This window comes from Gadus morhua, chromosome 11, assembly GCF_902167405.1.
Source record: "Gadus morhua chromosome 11, gadMor3.0, whole genome shotgun sequence".
Classification (NCBI taxonomy): Eukaryota; Metazoa; Chordata; class Actinopteri; order Gadiformes; family Gadidae; genus Gadus; species Gadus morhua.
In genome coordinates, this window is record NC_044058.1 from 18,525,708 (window position 1) to 18,549,650 (window position 23,943).

General features: G+C 45.5%; 1 protein-coding gene and 1 long non-coding RNA gene across 3 annotated transcripts in view; one reads left to right on the forward strand and one right to left on the reverse strand.

The window, feature by feature from the left end:
* LOC115553747 (F-actin-uncapping protein LRRC16A) overlaps positions 1-23,943 on the forward strand; it is a 68,650-nt gene that overhangs the window by 8,077 nt on the left and 36,630 nt on the right. For both annotated transcript variants that reach the window (XM_030370249.1, XM_030370250.1), the window contains exons 3-10: positions 12,332-12,382; positions 17,164-17,223; positions 18,386-18,507; positions 19,238-19,332; positions 19,791-19,861; positions 20,333-20,406; positions 20,819-20,894; positions 23,431-23,519. In XM_030370249.1, the coding sequence (XP_030226109.1) occupies positions 12,332-12,382; positions 17,164-17,223; positions 18,386-18,507; positions 19,238-19,332; positions 19,791-19,861; positions 20,333-20,406; positions 20,819-20,894; positions 23,431-23,519 (638 nt within the window). The remainder of the gene's footprint in view (positions 1-12,331; positions 12,383-17,163; positions 17,224-18,385; positions 18,508-19,237; positions 19,333-19,790; positions 19,862-20,332; positions 20,407-20,818; positions 20,895-23,430; positions 23,520-23,943) is intronic.
* LOC115553748 (uncharacterized) lies at positions 7,386-8,947 on the reverse strand. Its single transcript, XR_003978495.1, has 2 exons — positions 8,133-8,947; positions 7,386-8,024 (listed from the first exon to the last, which is right to left on the reverse strand). It is a non-coding gene; the product is annotated as an uncharacterized LOC115553748 (long non-coding RNA).

The following is a 23,943-nucleotide window of genomic DNA, read 5'->3' on the forward strand; positions in this document are numbered from 1 at the left end:
ATTCATTCATTCCATTGACCACGCAATTTCAACTATTCCATTACTTGGTATGCATGTGTCGCTGTGTTTCAGGACTTGGGTTAAGGTTTACTGAATAATGTAACGTTTTTGATATCTTTTACAAGCACAAATGAAGACTGTAAGACAGGGGTCTTCACTGACCTATTCCTCTCCCGCTATGGAGGAGTTGGAGTTCGAAATTCGAGCTTGAGAGACTCTATTCCAAATATTTTTTAGCTAGACATTTTCTTCTTCTTCCTTATCCTTTCCTTGTGTCCGAGTCAGTCTTGTCCTTTGTGTGAATTGTGACAAGCTCTGTTGGTATTGCTCAACAACAATGTCCCCACGTGGGAGTTGGCAGAGGCTAGTGGCCTGAACAAATCTCACTCTGTCTCTGTCTTTCCGCGCGCGCATGCGCGCGCGCGCACACACACACACACACACACACACACACACACACACACACACACACACACACACACACACACACTCTGTCTCTCACACAAACACTCTGGTACAGTAATGTGCACATGTAGGAGTTTGGTACAATCAGTTCAAGGACCTAAATGCTTCTAGCAGATTAATGGCTGTAGTAGAAATTCCATTCAAGCTGCGATCGAATGGATGACGCAGCGACGCCAACACGCAAACTCCAGCCCAACAAATGAACTATTGTGCGTCTGTGAGGGACAGAGATGGTGAGATTTATGGAGTTGTTGAAAGGGGAAATAACATGATTGCGGCTGCTTCAGAATCTGACAACGATGAAACAAACGCATAAATTGTGCATGACCTTACACAGAGACAATGTTTTCATACTTGAATCAATGCTAGGTCCTAATGTTATTGGGCACTACAGTTCTGTCCTGACATTGCTTTTGGTGATTCGATGGCAGTGATGTTGTAACATCAGTTGTCTGTCTTTTGTAGCGTCTGTCTTTTTAATACTTGTCAGGACTTCACCAATAAGCCCTTATTGCTGCAGTAGAAATTGCTGCTATCTATATTTACAGCCAATGACCGTACAGTTCCTCTGTGACTCATTTATAAAAGTATAGAGTGATTAATTTAAGCAACACACTAATTGTGTATTACTCTCGTCTGGGGATTTGATAGAGGGACAATTGCGTGGTAGAAAAATACACACACACGCGCACACATGACCTTTTAACTTGTATTCTTGTTTTTTTTTAATTAACACGCACGTTAGTTAAAGCTGAATTATTTAACATTTCTTTATGCTACAACACGGTATTCAATATTTTCTATGAAAAGGATGACCATCCAGTACCGGCTGGATAGCCATTTCCAGTTTATTTCAGTACTGCTCGTAGGACTCCTTGCCTTTTGATTGAAGAGACTTTGAGCCAATGAAGTGTTAAACCAGGGATCCTATTTGCTGCCGGACTTCTTCAGAGTCAGTGTGTGTTCCAACTCGCCGGACTTTCATGACAGCTTAGAGCCTACCATCCGAAGCAGAGGCTTTCATTAAGTTAGGAAGTAGAACTGAGCCCAACCCTCATCGATGTCCTTCTGCTCTTGGTCAGACAGTAACCTTATTTCCAGGCATCCCCATCTCAAGACGGAACGCCAGGAACAGGATGCCTCAAATGTGCGTGCTCAGCGAGAGATAGGGCGAGACTCCCGATAAAGGTTTATTCATTTCCGTTGCATGTTTTCAATATTGCTTTGTCATATGATTCGTCAAAAAACTTTTTATTGTCCTTGTATTTGTTGTTGTCCTCTCCTTGTCATGTTCTTATTCTCCTCGCTCCGGGGACTGTCAAGTGTCAACTGACGTACACAACTTGTGTGAAGGAAGAGAGCGGAAGTTATGTTTCGGTGTGTAGGAGGGGCCGGAGTGCACCGGATATGGTGTACATTAGTCAGCCCCCTCTCCCAGTCTACCACCGTCAGACTGGGAAGAACAATGGATTGGCTAGGCAGCATGCACTGTTTATATGGTTTCTTCAGTCTTCAGACTTACCCTAACCCCCCCCCCCCCCCCCTACCGCTACTCTTCAATGTGCACTCTGGCAGGCAGAGCGTGACTCCAGGGCCCGGGGCCCCCTCCAGAGCTCTCTAAAACCTCAAAGTCCCATCACTCGCACTCCCCCATTTGAAAACGGACGGATGAAGGAATTTGAGATAACAACATCAGTCCGTTAAATACGCTCCGGGGAAGCGGATAAGAGGGAATCCAGAGAGATCTAGATGGAGCGAGTTAGACAGGGAGAAAGTCGGTTGATCGCAGGCACATTGGTATTTTCGGCGTAGCTCCGTTTGCGTTTTTGCACAATCCATCGCACATCTACAAGTCACAAGTCGGGATGCAGTTGGGAGACACAAAGTACAGACTGCTTCGACTCGGCCATGGTGATTATAATGGTTTTTGGCAGGTCCGCTGGGATCCGTTTTTTTACGGAGCTTATCGATGGAATTAATCTTTTGATCCCGGGTGGAGCAAGAGAAAGCTGTCGGTGAATCGTCTGCAGTTAAATGAGCAGCAAAATCGTTTGCAGCCCTTTTAGACTGACTGCTGTGTCACGTGTCTGTTAATGTGTTACAAAAGGCTGGTTGCCTTGTTTGAGTCAGAAACCCGGCCAGAAGTGGGTGGGTGGGTCTCTCTTTGAGGATCAAGTCTATAGGGTTGAGGAATATGAACCAAGGCTCTTGGTACATCGATCCAATTAATACAATCTTCATTTAATTGTTAAGCACCACCCCAAACCCATTTCAGAATGACATATATCTGTGCCACATGCCCCTGTCTGAAACCCCCCCAAAAAATCTGTGACTAGAAAGAGAGGTCAGGCCTTTTCTCATTGTTGAACTTCCTGCCAGAACTTAACATTAGCACGCATGTTTTATTGCTGTGTGCTAATCCAAGTGTTGCCCCAACACCACAATCAAGAAGACGATAAAGGTGACATAAACAATACTTTTCCCAGTGTTTTGCATTCCCCTCAACTCTTTTTCTAAAATATGTTTAAAAAACTCCATCCGATCAGGAAGGGCTTGTGGTCTCTTCGACTCTAGCTGAATCCGGTCAACGTTTTAAGAAAAGGCTTCTAAATGGGACCGTGGCCAGACCAAGCGGGAAGAAACATAATGTGAGATGGAGATGGCCTCCAGAGGCTGCTTTAGTAATGCTGTTGCACACTTGCTGTTTTGATTGTCTATTTATAAAAGACTCACTTGTAACTCAAGGGAGGCAAGCAGCATACCAGCCTGGGTGATGAAACCATCGTTGCCGCCTCTCCTGTCTTCACTTAAACATCCATTAGCAATAGAATTAGTCAAACATTACTTTGTTGTACTGATTCTGCAGAATCGCATTCAGCACGGTATTGTCCTTTTGATGACTTCCTCTGACGAATTCCCCCATTCACTGTTGTTCTTTCAACTCTGGACTCCCAGCTTGTCCCTTTTTTTTACGGCGGGATGACGTTATCATTTAATCAAAAGGCTTGATTTGCCCCCAAGGGGTGATTAGCAGAGGCACTTAAAGTTATACTGTTAGCCAGTAACACAATACAGGAACATTTTCAAAAATACTTTAAAATGAAGTAATAAGCTGAGCTTTGGTGAACCAGAATCAGCATATTCTCTGGCGGTTAGATATACACCACAAACCACATTGATTTACTTACTGACATCTGTCATTCCTGCTGTGTGATCATTGATAAAGTGCTATATTATACGTCAAGAATCGTTGTTGATGTCATCCCTCGCCAAACCCCAACAACAAACAAGAATATTGCTGTCAAGTCGTACATCAAAACATCTATTCTGTTCTCCTCTCCTCCGTTCTTCTGTAGTGTGAACGACCTAAACATCCTTATCTTGATCTCACTTCACCGCGTGTGTGTGTGTGTGTGTGTGACAACAAGTCACTACAATGACCTTACGAGTGCCATGTTATCTGCAAAACAATATCCAAACATTCCTTGAGTTAGAAGCTGTTTGTTGGTGCACGTCTGTTCTAGACACATGGACATTGAATACCAAGGACCCCTCTGAGAGACCCAACTCTCTTCTAGAGCTTTCTTTTAATACATGTTCCATTTTAAGAAACTACTTTGATTGGAGTATGAGACTCTTAGAGGTCCTGTGCACATTGTGCTTCCCTGGCCTTCACGTTGTGACTGTAATGACCTTAATGCTAGCTGCTGGGGCTTATCTCCGTGTTCTGGCCTACTGGCTGCAATCCTGTGTGTGTGTGTGTGTGTGTGTGTGTGTGTGTGTGTGTGTGTGTGTGTGTGTGTGTGTGTGTGTGTGTGTGTGTGTGTGTGTGTGTGTGTGTGTGTGTGTGTGTGTGTGTGTGTGTGTGTGTTAGAATGTGTGTGTGTGGTGGGAGCATTGGGTTTTGTGGTCTCTGTCAGGATAATGCAGTGGGTTGTACATGCTTATTACGCTACCCAGCCGAACTCCTTCAGCTTCACACTCTATTAGTCCTTCCTCTTCTATCCTTGTGTTTCCTCTCCTCTGTTCTCCCCTCCGCTCTCTTTTCGCCTTTTCTCTCCTCACATCTCCTTCCCTCCCCCCTTTTCCTCTCGTCTCCTCCTCCCCCCTCCACCCTTCTCCTCTCCTCTCCTCCCCCCTCCACCCTTCTTCTCTCCTCTCCTCCCCCTCCACCCTTCTTCTATCGTCTCCCCTCCCTCCACCCTTCTCCTCTCCTCTCCTCCCCCTCCACCCTTCTTCTATCGTCTCCCCTCCCTCCACCCTTCTCCTCTCCTCTCCTCCCCCTCCACCCTTCTTCTATCGTCTCCCCTCCCTCCACCCTTCTCCTCTGCTCTCCTCCCCCTCCACCCTTCTCCTCTCCTCTCCTCCTCCCCCTCCTCCACTCTTCTCCACTCTTCTCCCCTTTCATCTCCTCTCCTGCCTCCTTCTCCTCTCCTCCCCCTCCACACATCTCCCCTCTCCTTCCCCCTCCCCCTTCTCCTCTCCTCCCCCATCCCCCCGTCTCCTCTCACCTCCTCTCCTCCCCCATCCACCCGCCCCCCTTTCATCTCCTCTCCTCCTTCATCCAACCTTGTCCCCTCGTCTCCTCACCTCCTCCCACCACCCTTCTGCTCTCACCTCCTCCCCCCTCAACCCTTCTCTTCTCCTCTCCTCTCTTCCTCCCCTTCTCCTCTCCTCCAGCCTTCCCCTCTCGTCACCTCCCCTCTTGTCTCCTCACAGTCCCGCCCAAGCATGACCAAGCTCGGTGTTCGCTTGCCCCCGTTACCCACAGATCGGCTGAATATGGATTTTGTTACAGCGAGCAATGCCTGGCATATCATTACCAAAGCCACAATACCCTACTCCGACAAGACTCTCCCAGGACAGATTAAGCACCGAAGAACCAATCAGAGTGGTGGAGTTTATGGGAGTGACGTCATCGGTCAGGGTACGGGTCACTTCGGAGGGTGGTAGCCACATCTGTGACCCCGTCAGAGGTCGTTCACTGTGTTTGTTGTAAGACAATTAAGCCGTAATATAGTGCCAAGATAACCATTAAGGTTCGACATTAACACAACATCCACTAATGACCTTCGGATTACATTGACCATCAAAGTAAAGTTAATGACATCGGAGTGTATAGCGTTTTGTTTTGGCCGGAAAACAATGATGAACCTCCAATGGTTTTTCTTGATGTCATTCGTGGTATTACTGTATTTACCGTATGTGAAGCGAAATTGGAGTTCCTATGTCAAGGATATTCTCAATAAAGAAAAAACAACTCTCTTTCTGCTGCTATTGGATAGATGAATACTATTCCAGGGTCTGGAATGTGTGATTGTCTCATACTTTTATTGTACCACAAGGTGTTTAATTACCATTAAAAGTCTACAAATCTTCAGGGATAAAACAGCTTTCGTTAATTGTCTTTGAGACCCGTAGCTGGGTCTGTACTTCACACGGTGTGTGAGAAAGCAGTGTGGTGGACGACATGCTGAGACTGATGTTATCTGCCCCCTCTGGAGGAAATGGAATGGGACACACGGACACACACACGCACACAAACACACACACACACACACACACACACACTGCCTGTCCCCTCCCCCTCTGTTCCCCCTACGCACTCCCATTTTCTCTCTCTCTGTGTCTGTTTCTCACACACACACATCCCATGGTCTCTGGAGATAGCCTACTTAGTTGTAAACCTTGGCGCACGCACACAAATCACACACACTAATCGCGGCTAGCATGCATTGAATAACTTATCAATCGTACTGCACATAAACACAAGCGTGTACGCACACGCACAGTATTTTGCGCTCACAGTTGTCCACACACACACACACACACACACACACACACACACACACACACACACACACGTGCACATGTGCACACAGACACACACAAACACACACACACGCGCATACCCACATGGTTTATCAGTGTTCTAAGTAGGAGCCCTCGAGGCATAGAGCTATGCTAACCAACCCTGACGTGGTTCATGACAACACTGTGATACGAGTGGAAGGCTGGGGAACGGGAGGGGGTGCTGGCTGGCATTCTGACAGATTTGCTATAATCTTAATCTAAAACGTGTTGTCCATTAATCTGCATGCCTAGCCCTTTGAAGCCACGGCTCATCCGCTGTCTGCACGAGACCTCATCGCAGTATTTAGGCCTATTTGTTTCCCCGAAAGCTGTAGTGATATGTTACACCGGTAGACCGAAATATGTATTCTTTAAGTGAATGAATTTATAATTGCGATTTACATTTTTATTGTACTATAATAATAAAACGTGTTCATTCACCGTTTTCTTTGTCTCATTTTTGCAAGTGCCATTTCCTCTCTGTGGATTTTTGTTTATACCTATTGATGTTTTTGAACCTCTAGAACAATTGTCAATTTATCAAAAAAAAAAATTGTCACCATGCCTTGTGTCAACAAGTATTGAATAATTTGCAGTATTCATTCTGTCCCCATTGACGCCAACGTCTCCCATTACCTGAAACATTTTTCCCCATTTAGCATGGTCGACCAAGCTCAGCATGCTAATGTTGCGCATACATTATTGAGCACATGACAAAAACATGCTGCCTACACCAAGACACACACACACACACAACAAGGTGTGTGCGTGTAATGTCATTAGACCACCGAAGATCATGTAATCCTGCCTGTGTCTGCGCTGCAGTAGTGGTCCGATGGAAACAGCCAATCGGATGGCTTCAGGAAGAAGCATCTCTTGGCTCCCTTTGTTACCCCCAGCCATGCTCGTACCCAGCGTAAAACATAATGACTACAGAGAGACCATAAAAGGAAATGAAAGCCTCCATCATTTTTCACTTTTATCTGTTTTTCCTTGTCTGCCCAGGTCCTTGCAGACTGATTCATGATGCTGACAGGCAGATTGCATGATGGATTGTAAACCGTGGCTGTGTTTCGTGTTTTTATTGCCTTGGTGTAATGGTTCTATGGGCAAAATAGAATAGAAGTATATTCACATATTCTAATCACTTGTCATAGTGTATGTATATGATTACCAATTCAATGTCATTTTGGGGAGTCTTTTTTTGGATTTGTTATTCAGTAAGGGAACCCCTAACGTTTTTTATCGTCATGCAGAGAAACAGCAGGGTGTGTTTTTTAAATATTGTGAACCTCAGGAAAAAGGGTTGAGCCTGTTGAATAAAGTCTTCCAGTTGCCAAAGAGCCGGAGGTATGGGAAGCAGCAGGTCCGACAGACACACAGACGTGGGAATGATTCAGCATCACGGTGTTTATGTTGGCCCAGGGAGGAGGTGCACCAGATCACACCAGCCACCCTCGGTTGCACTTGTCAGCAAATGTCCTGCTTTGGCCAAAAATACAGATAAAAAGCTCTGCCAGACAAGAGTTTTAGTGTTGTGCGGTTCTTTTCGCCCTCAGAGAACGCCAATCCTCTTGCCGTATCAGTTTTCCCTCCATAGCTGTCTCCTGCAGCAGCCTGTTTGACTACTTAATCGTCTTATCATTCCAGTACACCATGGCCGGGGCTGCCCTGTCTCCGTCTCTCATCGGTTCGATTCAAAAGAGCTTTATTGGCATGGGAAGCAAACAGTTGAGCAGTTTAGAAATGAGACAAAGGAAAAACAACAGGGTGCTACACAAAAAAGGGAAAACACCAAGTGAAATGTTAGTTACCCATCTCTCCGTAGTCCGTAGGCATGACTCACTGTAACGTAGCTGCAATCTCTCTTTTTCTTTATCTCGGTCTCTCCTGCACAGCATGCAGGAAGAGTCTGACGTACAGTCCAACACATGCCCTGGGACTGAGCACATGTAACGTGCACATGGCGCAGCACGCCTCGTCTACATTTGATACGTGCTGCTGTGTGTGTGCGTCGGTCTCCAGACTGACGGCGAGCTTGCCCAGCGAGACTCATTAAAATGATGAGCTACAGCTGTCAGAGCTGTCATAGTCGCTCTCCGACTGTGCGGGCTCAGAGGCAATGCACCGCAGACATTTATTTCACTTGTTACATTTGGAATTTGTCAACAGTTACGATTATAAGTATGCAATAATTCAATATAAATGTGGATAAATAAACAAAACGAGCGTTCATTAAACCACCATCTTACAATGATATCAGATACATGTATGTTATATAAAGTATTTGATTTTCTTTCATGGTCTCTCTCTGTTTGCGTTTTTGAGGACAAGGATAGGATATCAATTTGTGTGTGTTTGTGCGTGGTCATGTGTGGCGTGGAAACTGGTTGACGCGGCTTGTTAAAAGCTGAGATCGCAGGGTCCTGTTCTGCAAGCCTAGAATTTGGCTCGGAATTCTCTCTCTCTCTCTCTCTCTCTCTCTCTCTCTCTCTCTCTCTCTCTCTCTCTCTCTCTCTCTCTCTCTCTCTCTCTCTCTCTCTCTCTCTCTCAGATATGCTCCACTGATTGGATTTAAAAGTTGGCTTGCAATCCGGTGAAGAAGCACTTAGATTCTATTAAAGTTGCCCACCTCCCCCCACCTGCGCAGTCTTTATACTGCCCCACCACTCTCCCCACATTTTATTTCCCTCTCTTTCTCCCGCTTCCTTGTTCGAAAACTCCATCTCACACACACACACAGGCTTGACTTATATGGCTCCTATGTCAACAGCAACAGGGTTAACGAGCCTCATCTATGCACACACGCACACACCCCTTTGTCGTAACTCATGATTCTAACGTACACACGCACAGCGTTAAAAGCTGTTATGTAATAACCCCCCAGTGTTGGTGACACAGTCTCGCGGCCTGGAATGTCCTGCATGGACCACTGTGTTCAGCGCTGGGCTATTAATAGTTGCTCTGTCATATTAACGCTGCGCCTTTTTTGATGCGCCAGTAGGAGCAGTTTGGACCACGAGGCATTATTATCATCAGTTAAACCTAACTTGAGCTTTAATTGGACTGTAGTAAAACCCTCACATGCTAATGTAATGATGTTCAAAATGGATGTAATTTTTGTAGCCCACAAAGAAAGAGGCCCTCAAAGAGGTAACCCCCCCCCTGTCCCCGTCCCCGTCATCTCTTGAAACACATGAATTGATGTGTTCTTGCTGCCGTAACAGTAACAGGCTCAATTTACAGTGTGCTGAGTCAACGCGGGCACCGGTAGGACATCTGCCTCAGCATATTCTGCGGTGGATCAGAAAGAGACCTTTTTTATTTCCTGTTATGCGTGGCTTATTCAATATTATATCGCAAAATATCATCTCAGATATATAATTTGACACAATGGCATGGTACATGTGCATGCAGATGTTGATTAATAACAAAAATTGTTGATAATTGTATTACATTTTCTAAAACCAAGAATTGTTCTATTTTCTACAGGTTTTTATGCAGTTTTTATGCTACAAATCCCGTTTTCAGTGTTACTTTGCTCTTGGCAAGGGCCGGTTGATGTTTATGAGAGAGAGGAACGACAAGCCAGTGCTCTGTGGGATGTTTGTCAGACAGTGTCTCCTCTGTGTTTGGATAGGCTCAGTGGAAACTCATTGGCATTCTGAGGCAGTGCTGAAGTCCAATAGATCACGTCTTTCATGTTTCCTTTTGGTGCGTATGGAGGTGTATGTTTTATGGAGCCCAGGGCCTGCAAGTTGTTTGAGGACCTGTCAATGCTTTGAGTTTGTGTGTGTGTGTATGTGTGTATGTTGACTGAATAAGATAAGAAGGAAAATCTAATGTGGAGGATACATCATGTTGTGAACAAAGTAATCACGTGTGTGTGTGTGTGTGTGTGTGTGTGTGTGTGTGTGTGTGTGTGTGTGTGTGTGTGTGTGTGTGTGTGTGTGTGTGTGTGTGTGTGTGTGTGTGTGTGTGTGTGTGTGTGTGGAGAGAGGGCACATAGCAGATGGTCCCTCTGGTCATGCAGACACATTGTAGTGTCCCTACCATCTGGGGATACTGCCCTCTGATTGGTCCTTATGGTGCTGCATTGGCGCAGGACCGTTTAAGCTAGGAGGTTGGCTTGTACACCAGCTTTTGGGCTTCAAATCAACCGAGGGGTCAAACGGCCAAGTAAAACATCACACTGAGTGGAGGAGGGAGAAGGATACAGGGAAAAAAGTGTTTATTAAGCGTTGTAGAGTTTTCAGGCATATTGCCTGGTCTGGATACAAAAGAGAAGCCTGCGGGAAGTTATTTTTTTAAATCATAATGTGCATGGACTTAGACCTTTCGTCAGTTGGCACTGCTGCACCAAAGCGCAGATGGAGCGAACCACAAGAGGTGGGCTGAACCAAGTTCATTCATAGATGGGGGGGGGGGGGGGGTGCTGGTGAATCATGCCGTGTTGGTTTTCCTGTTCATTGGTTTCATGTGACGCCAATGAAAGAAACAGAAATGTTCTTTGTGACCCGTGTAGTTAAAATGATGTCAATGTTTGAGTGTGTTCCTGACTGTGAACTCTTTCAGTCAGACTTTGAAAGGTGAATGCAGAAATGCCGGCTCACAGCAGCAGAATGTCTTCATATTCCAGTCATATTCATCTTCAGAGAGGGAACTGCAGGCACGCAGGCACGCAGGCACGCACGCACGCACGCACGCACGCACGCACGCACGCACGCACGCACGTAAATCAATACGGGCTTTAAGCTCAAGCTCAGCGCGTGCGCTGAGCTTGGTTGAACTGAAGATAGGTGTGGCAGCAGAGTCCTAATAGACAATTAGGTTCAATCTCCCATCTCACTATTCGGATGCAACCTGATTCTGAAGAGGAGAAGCTCAGGGAGTTGCTGATTTGATAAACGACACTCAATTCCTTTGAATGCCTTGAGGTGTTGAGAGGTGCCTAAATTGGGTCCCATTACGGTCTCAGTCTCCCTCATACCTCATTTATACCCTTTACACATACGTCAGTCTCGTAGTGAAGGCACACAGATATATCTGTCTGTGCAAAAGCTCTACTCCTGGAGCTAGTCTTGATGTAGCGATAAAACAACATTACACTTACGCATTGAAAACACTTCATATTCTAGTGGAATGCTATGGCTGTATTAGTGGGTGGGTGGTTGTGTCCTGTGGACCACTCAAAAGCTCCATGGACTGTACGTTAGAGACGTCACTTTGTTTCCATTCCATGTAAACAAGAAGTGGTTTTCAGTCTTCCAAACATTTTGAAACCTGATGCAACGCCGTCTTTTTCGGACATTCATTACGTTCAGGACATCGCTTCAAACATAGTTACGATGTTGTTGTAAAAAACTGTCTGTCCACTAGTCAGGCGTCAATAGAGAAATCCTCCCTCTGTGGGAATCTATGATTGACTGCATGGTCCGGGATCACATGTTGTTCACGTGGATGGAGAGGGAAATGGAAGAGATGGAGGATTAGTGACGGGGTGGGTGGTTGTGGTGGGTGTGTATGTGAGAGGTTAGCCCAGCACTAGTAGCGCCTGCTTCCTCTTCAGGAAAGGTTGTCTGGGGTCAGCGAAGACTGCCTGTCCTTCTCCATCACGTCAAGACCCTGCCGCATCGCAGAGCCCGGCTGCCTGTGTGCAGAGCGATCCCTCATCCACCTCCACACCTCCAGACCTGTTTTAAACGACTGTATTCTCCCCTTTCTCCCGTGTGGTTGTTGATTCCAGACCTTGATGCCTTTAGTGTTTTTTGTTCAGGGGGTATTTCCCTTATGTCAAAGAAGGATTTTCAAGCAATGTTTGGTTGTGATGGTTCTGCTATCCCTACCGCTTTGTTGTGACGGCTTCGTCTACCGGTTGACGTTTGATCTCAGTGATCCCGCACTGAGAGGCTGTGTGTGTTGGGTGTCTTCTTTCTGTTTTGTGCATACCTGCCAAGACAAACATGGTTATTGGTGACTCATGTCTTGTCTCTCTTTTTTTCTCCTTTCTCAGGCATTATCGTCCCAGAGAGCCTACCTCCTGACAGCACGTATCCCTGCCAAGGTAAGGCCAGCTCCCCATACACACACTATTAGTGGTATTGTGTTCATCGAGTCATGCAGACAAACTAGAGGCATACTCCCTGTCGGTATGAGATACTGACCTTTTACTGGGGAAACCAGGAATAGATCTCCAGCTCATCTTTGGATAATCAGTCCCCATGAGTTGCATGCATTGATCTCTTTTTGTGTACCTTTAATACATTTTACTCTTTTCGGGTATGGTTTAATAACTTCTGTGTACCGGGAGAGCAAACTGAGTCAAACAAAGGGTAAGCTGTGTTTAGGTGTTTGTGGATCTTATCGGCGCCTGTGTGTGTGTGTGTATATTTCATGTCATTACAAAGCCAGTTAAGAAGCTGCTGTTTTGTCTGCAACAGCAGCACAGATGTGCATGGTTAGCGCTGTCAGGGGCAATGACGCCACTATCATTAGCTTTACAAGCCCCTTTATTATCACCTCTACCAGCAGGAGGATTCCATACGTATTTACATCGACTCCACCAGATGTTATCCACCCATCCTTTTGTCTATTCCTTCCATAATTTTTTGTCTTCTTTTGTTCAGGTTTTGTTCTCAATTGGATTGTTAAGAAGCCGTATTTCGTGTTTAGTGGTGTATTCATTCAATGGGGTATACTATTTATACAGGCCGGCCAAACCAAACCAAGAAAACGGCCAAACCAAATAAGGAAGACCCACACTGGATTGTTTTGCAACAAAGGATGTCAAAGGTTAAACTCCCCCCACACTCCTCATGTTGTTGGTATGGCCCATCAACCCTGTCCAGGTGTTATGGACAGTGGTATGCATTGAGACTACTCCCCTTTGACAGGTGAACCAGAAAACTGTTGAAAGGAGTAGTTTAAAATATGTTAGAAAATGGCTTAAATGAGAAACCAAGTCAAACTAAGATACGAGCCCTCTCATTGTTGTACCCTCAGTCGCATAGGAATGTTGGTAAAAAAAAAACATTTTGATGGTTGCGTCTGGGTATTGTGAATCATAGTCTGACCCTGAATATAAAGAGATAAGGGGTGTAGTCTGGCTGTAGGAGAGAACGATGCAGGCATCACAAACACACCCAGGGCTCTGACCGGGTGAAGGTCCTACACAGTCCCCCCTCTGTTGTTCTGCAGTTCACTTCATGCCCATGTCTGCTGAGCCAGATTAGCTAGTCACCTTTTCCCCCCTCCCCTCCATGTTATTAAGTCATTCCTGTTATCACACTCCACATGATGTCATTCCTTCCTGATCACTACCTTCCTTTCTCCCTCCCTCCCTTCCTTCAGTAACTCCCCCTCCCTCTCTCACACACACATACACACACACACACGCACACGCATACGCACGCAAACTGCTTGTTTTTACCTCCCTTTTCTTTTTTGGTATTTTCATTTGAGTCTTTTATGACTTTTATCCATAAAATGCCCTCCTTTCTCCTCTTCTACTTTTTGATGTTTTTTCTATTCTTATCTTCATTCATTAATTCATGTTTTATTTCATTACACACCATCACTCTTGATGAAGCAGTTATATAAAAACATCTCTGCTTAAGCAGTCATGATACTTTTTATCAGTTACATTTGATCATCAACTATATTTAGGATGGAAAAAGGAACTGGAACTGTACCGTTAAATGACAGATGGCAAATGGACCACTGGGTGAGCAATGCAATTACTTTGGCATTTTGGTTGCTCCCAGTCACCTCTGCATGATAGTAGCCACGGGCGTTATGCACCGAGGTACCTAAACCGTACCTTCTAAACGCTTCTAAAAGTTCCCCCCCGATGCTGCCAAGAGGCCATCGGCTAGGGCTTAAACATGTTGTTATTTCCCCTTACTGGATGACAACCACATTGTTAATTAATATCTCATATATTTGTTATCAAGGTTTAAATCTCCAAAAAAAGTTCATAAATGCACTTTATTGTGGGTTTCCATCCTTCAGTGCTGTTTTAAGTATCTTCTTGGTTCTTAAATCGACACGGAGGAAGCATACTGCACTACAACTACTCCAGATTATCAGATAGTTGCTTCAATAATACTACTGCATTCCTCTGCAGAAATTAAATCAACGATTCTCTCCCTGGTTGTCTCACTAATTCCGACCCAGTTGCCCAGAAGGCCTCAAGTGAACCTCTGCCTTGAAGGATGTATCAGCGATGTTGGGTGACGTCACTTCCGTTGGTATTTGAACCGAGATCCCAAACAAACAGAGCCAGCTCGCCCCTCCCTACCGTGTTCGTGCATCCAGTAAAAACTATCATGAACACCCGCGCCCCTTGACGGTGATTGGTTGGAAATACTATTTATTTTGGTTTTGAGTGGGCGATAGTACCATTTGTTTGTCTCGGAGCATACTAGGCTGCCTACAGAGACATGATTTTTTGACAGCCTGCTTATTGGGCGGGCAGCTAGCGGAGCATGAGGGAATATCAGATGAATGTGATAGTTTATGTATCGGCCTAGAATCGCTGATACAACCTTTAAGATTGTGCACTGCACGCTGATGAGGACTCGGTGCCTTCGATGTGGCCCAACGAGCCTGGGCTTCCTCCTCCTCTTAGTGATGCAGCCACGGCCATGGAGCCTTCTGGTTCTGGGCTAGCTCAAGGCAGTGTGTCGAAGCAGCACCAGTTCTCCATCGCGCGCCAAGTCTTTGTCCGACAGGCAGCCAAGGACCGTGCACGTGATGCAGGGTTGTACTACGTCTTCTTGTTGTGCCAGGGCTGGGCAAGACGGCAGCCATATTGATCTACAATCTGTTATTTAAGTGTTGCAAAGCTGCCTGTGAAAAAAGTGAAATAATATCAAAGAAAATTAAATGTAGTCTTTCCTCAGGCTCCTGTCTACCAGCCCACATCAGTCTGACAGGATTTTAGTAGCATGTAGGTCGGCCCGGCTCTGGAGCAGCTGCGATGGCTCACATCATTTTCCCCCGTTTCTAGAATGATAAGCAGAGAGCCGGACTTATTCCATCTCTCATGGCAACTCTGACTCAGTGTTGTCCTAAGGGGGCGGGTTGAAGACCGGCTAAAAATAAACTCTAAGACTTGGGTTCTCTCTGCTGATTATTTCTGGAATCAGTCACCCAGTCTACTCTTACCGACCCACTACCACCACTGGGTTTGTGAGGGGCCTGCCATGTGTATCACTCCTCTCTTCTGCTTTCGGTCAGTAGTCTTGGTACCAATTCAAACACAAACAGTTTACTCCGGTGGTGTCTACACTACAGTCTGGTAACAAGTGATCTGTTGCTTGCTTTGGCCTATTTGTTGATCTGCCAGCTGTGTGTGTGTGTGTGTGTGTGTGTGTGTGTGTGTGTGTGTGTGTGTGTGTGTGTGTGTGTGTGTGTGTGTGTGTGTGTGTGTGTGTGTGTGTGTGTGTGTGTGTGTGTGTGTGTGTGTGTGTGTGTGTGTGTGTGGCTGCACGTGTTAGAGAGCTATACAGTTGGAGAGATTATATTATGCTATTTTCAGACATGAACAAGGTGTTAAAGATCCCAATTTCAATAAACCTGATATGCAAGCAACACGCAACGGAGAGAAACGGCTTGGACAATACACCGAGACGGATTGCCTTCAGCCTTTTTATCTTCTCCTGGCCCCAGTTCCATTCCCTTAGAAGCAGTGCCCACCTGGAATAGTCTGGCCCTGTTTCATAGCCTGCCTTTCAGCACACTGTTTATATGAGCTCCTCTGTGTGTGTTTGTGTGTGTGTGTGCGTGTGCGTGCGTGTGTGCGTGCGTGCGCGCGCGCGCGCAGATACATGTCTACCACACATTGGTATACAGATGCCTGAGTTGAGTGAGTTCCCTACTGTACGTCATCGGTGCCGTCTTTCTCCTTTTAAGGAAGGCCGGCTGCAGACAGACCACTTCTCCTCGCTTCCTTTGTCCTGAAATGCTCTCTTCTCGAATCAAGAGGGAAAACACAAGGCCAGATCTTGATTTGCGGTGTGTGGGGGGGGAGTTTGAAATAAATTGGCACTCAAATAATTTGTATCAAAACCAAAATGGGTATCGGACAACCCACAACGATCACGTGTGTGTGGGGCAAGCATATAAATAGTGTATTTGTTTCACTTGCAAGAATATGAATATCTTTGGGTAAGTACACGGATGTCGTTTCTGTGGCGTCCGTTTGGATCCGTCTCAAGGTTTCCTTTGTGGTCCAGAGGGGACACACTAAGGCCTGTGACTCAGCAATGCTGCAGTCCACACAGATGTTGAGAGGCCAGAACGACTTCCCAACCTGTTAATTATAGAACATGCCTATTTTTACATGGTTCCTCAGGCATACCAAGCGCGCGTGCGCACACACACACACACACACACACACACACACACACACACACACACACACACACACACACACACACACACACACACACACACACACACACACAGGGACACACACACACAGGGACACACACACACTGACACACACAAACACTGACACACACACATTGTGTGTAAACTACACGGGACGTACACTGTGTTTATTTGCAAATAACATGCGTGCAATAGCAGCTCACATAACTGCTTTTCTCTCCTCCCTTCTGATCTCTATTTTATGTTAAAATGTGCAGGCAACAAAGGTAATCACAGCTTCCTTTCTTTCCGTTCCACCCAGCCAATGGAAACGTCTGGATGGCGGTGTGTTGCTCTCCCAGAGCAGGCGGCCAGACCTGCACCGTGCAGACAGTGATTCACAGTGACCGCTGCTCGCCAGCATTTGAAGCTCCCTGCTCCCTAATGACAGCTGTGCTCTCTTCTCTTCAGGTGGAGCATGCCTTTAATTACCTGGAGGTCCAGGGCATCGCGTGTAACAAGCCTACACAGGTCAGTGACCCCCCCCCCCCCCCCCAGACCCGTCTCCGTGACCTCAACACACCCTTATTCCAACTGGTTACCAAGGGGAAGTGAAGCTGTTGATGTTATTGTAAAACAGAACTACATATTGATCGTGGTCACAATCATATGAAGAATAAAACGGGGGTTTGTGGGATTTCTAAATTGGTCGTGCACATCATTTAATTCTGATACTCCACATAAGTGGATTTTAGAGCCACACAGGATGCTTTGGTTGGACTTTATTGGCACATCTTGCACAATGAGGGGGTTGACGGACACACACACACACACACACACACACACACACACACACACACACACACACACACACACACACACACACACACACACACACACACACACACACACACACACACACAATAGAACGTAAAGCCTGACATTTATTGCCCTTTAATGACACCTTGAGCCACTGCCTTTTAATAAAAGACATCAAAAGAATGATGATCCGGGAAGTCTTTGCACACCCGTCATTTGGCCGCCCTCGACTCTGACGAACTACACTTGACGTCCGTGTCTGCCGGGTTGCAGAATCTCATCTCCGTACACCATGTAATGTAATTATCCTGAATTCTGTCTCTACTGGTCAGCCTCTGCCCAAATCTCTCCTCCCAGAGAGGTCAATGGTCCTACTATCAATCAGCCGCCAAAGTGCTCTCATGGACGTTTTTAAAGGCCTGTTTGGGTCATTCCAGTCTAAACAGAAAGCATGTGTCACCATAGTATGCTGCAATCTTCCTTCTAGCACTACTCTAGAGAATGCTAATGGTTTAACGAGGACATATTTAAAATCAAATGAGCCAATGTCCTCGAGATAAATGGATGGATGATGTATTCATTGAGGGATAGACGGATACATTGACTGACTGCGAAATCAGCCTGTGTGGGTCTGTTTCGAGGGGCTGAGGTGTGATCAAACAATGCCTACTTATAGCCAAGCGTCCCCCGAATTTATGCATTTCTATCAATTAAGTACATTGAAATGATGTTCCAGTCCTTCAAATAAATAAATAAATGAATATTCAAAGGGCTTCAAAACAAATGCTTTGGATCTCAGCCCCCTGGTGAGTTATGTAACGGAATGGGAATGGGCCACATGACGTCATGTGTTGTTTGTCTCCGGCCTCCGTAGCTTTCCGTGGAATACGAGCGCGGCTCCTTCTCCCTGAAGCTCCTGTCAACGGAGGAGGTCAACGAGGTCGTGGGTCACATCGGAAACTGCATGCTCAGGATATGTCCTGGGCTAGCACCCGGGTCAGTTGTGTGTGTGTGTGTGTGTGTGTGTGTGTGTGTGTGTGTGTGTGTGTGTGTGTGTGTGTGTGTGTGTGTGTGTGTGTGTGTGTGTGTGTGTGTGTGTGTGTGTGTGTGTGTGTGTCACCATGACTAAATCGAACGGACCCACCCAAAATAATGTTATGAGCTACTTCTGTGTTTTTCCAACTGTTACAGGGTGTATTGTGCATAGGGCAATAGAACCTGAATGGATAAAGCTTACAGTATTTTGCCTAACAATACACACCACTTCTTTCTTGGTCTTTTCGATTTAAAGTGTATGGCTAAATTCAATTTCACGCGCAATGAGGATGTGAAACGGATTAAACCATTCTAACGCTGAGAATGGGAAGTAAATGGGGATGTTGAATACAGGAATGACCCGAATTTGATGAGACGATTGAGTTAATACAGTTTTCAGAGGTTGTTTATTTTAAGGGTAAAGTAACTTCCTCTTCCTATAATCCTATAATTCTCTGTTATCTGCTTGACTAGTTGGTTTCTATACTGGTGCACTGCAATACGTAAATGGAACAGATGGATATCTTTGTCATGAGCTACACCTGTGTAGCTCATGGGGGACAAAGCGCTATGAAATAAAGTGCAAAATTCGATTGGAGTTTGTACTTGTAGTAAGCTTGTGGGTGTTGAGCAGTCAGGGTGTGCTAGTATTGGATGTTTTTGTTGGTGACTTGGTGTTCTCTGATCCCAGCAAAGTGATGAAGAAGCTCACCATGGAGCCTCCGGAGAGGCTGACCGCCCTGCAGGCACTATGGGACGACCAGGCTGTGGACACTGGACCCTGCGGTGTGTGTGTGTGTGTGTGTGTGTGTGTGTGTGTGTGTGTGTGTGTGTGTGTGTGTGTGTGTGTGTGTGTGTGTGTGTGTGTGTGTGTGTGTGTGTGTGTGTGTGTGTGTGTGTGTGGCTGTCAGCATACTTCTACATGTGTGCCACATATAAATTGTGACTTTTTTTAATTGAGGCTTTTAAAAGGGTTTAGATTCCGCTTTTAATGCATTTTACATCCGTTCAAGCTTCTGTCTCACAGGCATACAAGATTGCTTACACACAGTCTAAAGCGACACTTGATCTCAGCGACAAAACTTTGAATTGGAACAATATTAGTTATGATTACAAAAGGCAATCACAAAGTCTGAATTTGTGATTGCACGTTTGAACGCTCATTGTATTTGATGTGACTTGCCTTCTCGTGCCTTGTTCCCCCAACCTTACTGAAGCTCTCCCTCTGGGTCCTCTGTGTCCAGGTGGGTTTTCCCAGATGTACAGGTGTGTGTGTGACTGGCTGGGACTCCCCTACCGAGAGGAAGTGCAATGGGTCAGTATTTCCTCTAGCTTGTTGTTGTTTTTTAGTTTTACCTGTTTCTTTTTACTTGTTTCATGATTTATTCTAAAGAGAAGTATGTTGGCCTTTTGTCAGTTTTCAGACAGAGGAAACCGTTTATGTGTCCGGGAATGAGGAAAAGGGAGGGCGTCCGTGTGCGTGCGTGCGTGTGTGCGTGTGTGTGTGTGTGTGTGTGTGTGTGTGTGTGTGTGTGTGTGTGTGTGTGTGTGTGTGTGTGTGTGTGTGTGTGTGTGTGTGTGTGTGTGTGTGTGTGTTTTGAATAAGAGTTTGGATTTAGAATTTAAATATCTATTGAACTCCAATCACAGTGGCTCATTTGTTTTTGGTTAAGTTTTGTTGTTTAGTCGCTCACAATTTAAAAAAGTTTTGAACTGAGGAGAGAGCTGACATGAGAAAGTGACCCAGGGCAGTGTTCAACGATGACGTGATGCTCTGCACTCCCAGGACGTGGACACCATCTATCTGAGCCAGGACTCCAGGGAGCTGAACCTGCAGGACTTCAGCCATCTGGAGAACAGGTGACCATCCAAAGAAATAGATCTGAAGAGAAAAGGAATGAACTTAAAACTTAAAATAAGTAAATATGCTACGAGCAATCATCTCATGCTGATGCTGTTCCATTCAACATCAAGGCATGGGAAAAGCTTTGTGGTGTGGGAGTAGATTGAGAAATGCAAATCTTTTCAGAATGCATTTCTCAATCTATGCATATCTAAGATATGTAGTCAACCTGTGATGCAGATGTTTGCCTAGTTACAATGCATAACCTTGAACATTATTCTGTCTGTCTGTCTGTCTGTCTGTCTGTCTGTCTGTCTGTCTGTCTGTCTGTCTGTCTGTCTGTCTGTCTGTCTGTCTGTCTGTCTGTCTGTCTGTCTGTCTGTCTGTCTGTCTCTGTCTCTGTCTCTCTCTCTCTCTTGTCCTCCCCAGGGATATGGTGGCCATAATAGCAGTGCTGGAGTTCAGCCAGTGGTTTACCAAACTCTCCACCAAGGACTATAAACTGGTCAGTCCACCTTTTAACCCTTCCTCCTTAACCTCCTCTTCCTTATTCCCCTCCTCTTCCTCCGTGCTCCCCCTCCTCCTCTTCCCCTTGGACCCCCTGAATGATTTCAGACAGGGCATTGGCCCCACACAGTTTCTAATAAGTCTACAGACCATCACTGCTCAAATCTCATTTTCACTAGTATCTCACCATCCCAGTGTTTGTCTAGCCGTCTATCTATCATGTTTGTATGTCTGGCTTTCCTCCCATATTGTTCAGAGCTGTGTGACTCTCTCTACCCCCCCATCGATCCACAAGCCTGGCCTGTTGACAGGCTTCTGGTATTCTGGTACAGCGTTTGAGTTTTTAAAAAACAAACTAAAATAGACTTATTCTTCTTCTTATTATTATTATTATTGTTTTCAGTCTAATGAACTTGCAAGTTAATTCAGAAGAGAGAACAGGGTTCAATGACCCAGCCTGCTACACACTTCCTTACCAACTCCCCAACAGACACGCACACGTACAGGCACACACAGTCGTGGTGACTCGTCCTCCTTCTGCCTCATTCCCAGATACAATAACGGTTTCCTCTGTCTGAACCCTTCTGACTCACCGTCCTGGCCTGTCCTGGAATGCGTAGGATGGCCAGCTAATGGGCTCTCAAGAGAGATGGCTCCTGAATTAGTAGACTGGAGACTGTGCCACATACCCATAAAATCGCCCACACATCTTTGTTTTGGTGTATTAAAAATGCATCCCCAGGCTATTTCAATAATTAAGTTTGGTGTGTCGGTGTCGGTGTGTGTGTGTCAGTTTTTTTTTTTCCATGTTCGATACAGAGTTTGGATTCTCTTTGTTTCTGGGAGGGGTTGCTATAGTTACCAGCTCTTGTTATGATTGCATGTTGGGTGAGCACATGCAGTGAGCCATGTCAAATGCAGTGGTATCGGGGTTAGGGTTTAACCATAAACCAGTCAATCCCATCTTTAATCTCAAATATTCTAAGGGAACCAGACAACCAAACCGGATGCTATAATTAAATAAAAAAAAAAATACCAATATGGTATCTAGTTTTTTAATATTATTGTGTTGGGTGTGTCACCTATCAGTGTCACCTATCTTTGTATGAATAAATGCAAGCTGAAGACTCCAATATCTCAAATATGGTCATTCATCAGTTGGATGGCCAGCCTTTCAGCTAGCCTAGCCATTAGCCGGGTCATCACACAGGGAGGTATGTATGTGTGTGTGTCTCTCACTCTCTCTATCTCTCTGTCTCTGTGATTATGTATACTCATTCAGGTTTATGTGTGCTGTGACCGTGTTAGGGTCATGGTATTGGCACTGTGAGACAATGCCTGGTGTTAATTGGAGGTTCCACGGTACAATGGAGGCTGACTCTCCCAGAGCTGTGCTGTGCTGTCCCCAGCAGAACGGCAGCTTATGGGAATATAGTGTCCTCTTTGTTTGGCCTGTTTATATGCCTGGGTCTGCTCTCCCTCTGTCACTCATATCCTCTCTTTCCCTCGCTCTCACTCTCTCTCTATCATTCTGTCACTCTCTCTCTCATTCAACCTCTGTCTTTACCTCGTCCGTTCTCCCTTACCCTCTGTCTCTCACGCTCTCGTCCTGTCTTGCTCTCTTTCTCTTGTCCTGTCTTGCTCTCTTTCTCTCGTCCTGTCTTGCTCTCTTTCTCTCACCCTGTCTCTCTTTCTCCTACCCTCGCTCTCTCTGCTTGTCTCACCCTCTGAATCTCTTTCTCTCACCTGCATTCTCTCTTTCTCTCACCCTCTGTCTCTCTTTCTTTCTCACCCTAATTCTCTCACCCTCTGTCTCTCTTTCTTTTACCCTATGTCTCTCTTTCTCTCCCCCTCTGCCTCTCTGTCTCTCTGTTTCCCTCTCCCTCTCTCTTACCCTGTCCCTATTTCAGCTATGTTCTCTTTTACCATCATATGAAAAGAAAATGTTTAGCCTTATTTCTGCTTGGCACTTGAACAAACAATGGCAGGCAGACGGGCTAGGGGAGGAATGCCTTCAGAGCAAGACAACCTACCGTCTGTTAGCGCATATGCTAACCCATATTGAGGAAGTCTAGAATATCACACATGAGAAACACTAGTTATTTAGATTCTATCAGCCACTTACATGTAATATTTTTTTGTGTTAACTGAAAAGATATGTCGATTTAGGTTTGTTTATGTCTTGCGGTATGTCTTGCAATCCGATAGCATGTTACCCAGTCCACATGGACGTGTCTGTCTGTTTTTGAATTGACGCACTCAAAGGCATTTCAAAAAGTTTGGGAAGATATTTCTGAATGTGTTGTTTCTAGGTAACTATTTGATATTGGAAACTATTGATGGTGCTAAATGCAAAGGAAGCGTCATTGTTATGCCTTATTTCCCCTTGTCTCTCTTCCCTATTTCCATAAAGGACTGCTGGCTCAGATTGTCCCGTGATATGTGGTGATGCCTAATGGTCAGATTTTTTTGTTTCGGGTGTGTGTGTGTTTGTGTGTGTGTGCATGTCTGTTTGCATGCATGTGTGTGTTCAGTCTGCAGATGTGTGTGAGCAGATCCTACGGGTGGTGTCTCGTTCGGCCCGCCTAGAGGAGCTGGTCCTGGACAACGCAGGACTCAAAACGTAAGATTTCGCTGAAAACACGAGGAGGAAACCATACAAGTCTTCATGTTTAATGTCCGTGCAAATTTGGGCCAACGTTAACCTCCCTGTTTTACCGCTGGGTTTATGTCATACTGACTGCTGAAGCCAAAATGACATAGCCTAATTACTGAGGCCTTACCTCATGTGGCAAGCAGATGTTTTTCTCCAAGCCACTCTCTCATTTTATGGATGGATGGATGAATAAAAAGACACCAGAGTAAAAATAGTTAACTGCAGTGATGCACGTCATCAGAAAATGTAATTAGCTCTTTGAGGCCAGAGGCATTAGGAGTCATGGAAGTGGTGACTATGTTATCCCATATTATGTTCAATATGTGTGGGCACATTTATAAATATTATCCGTATCATTCATTGAAACAATTCAAATGATGCTAATCTGCTA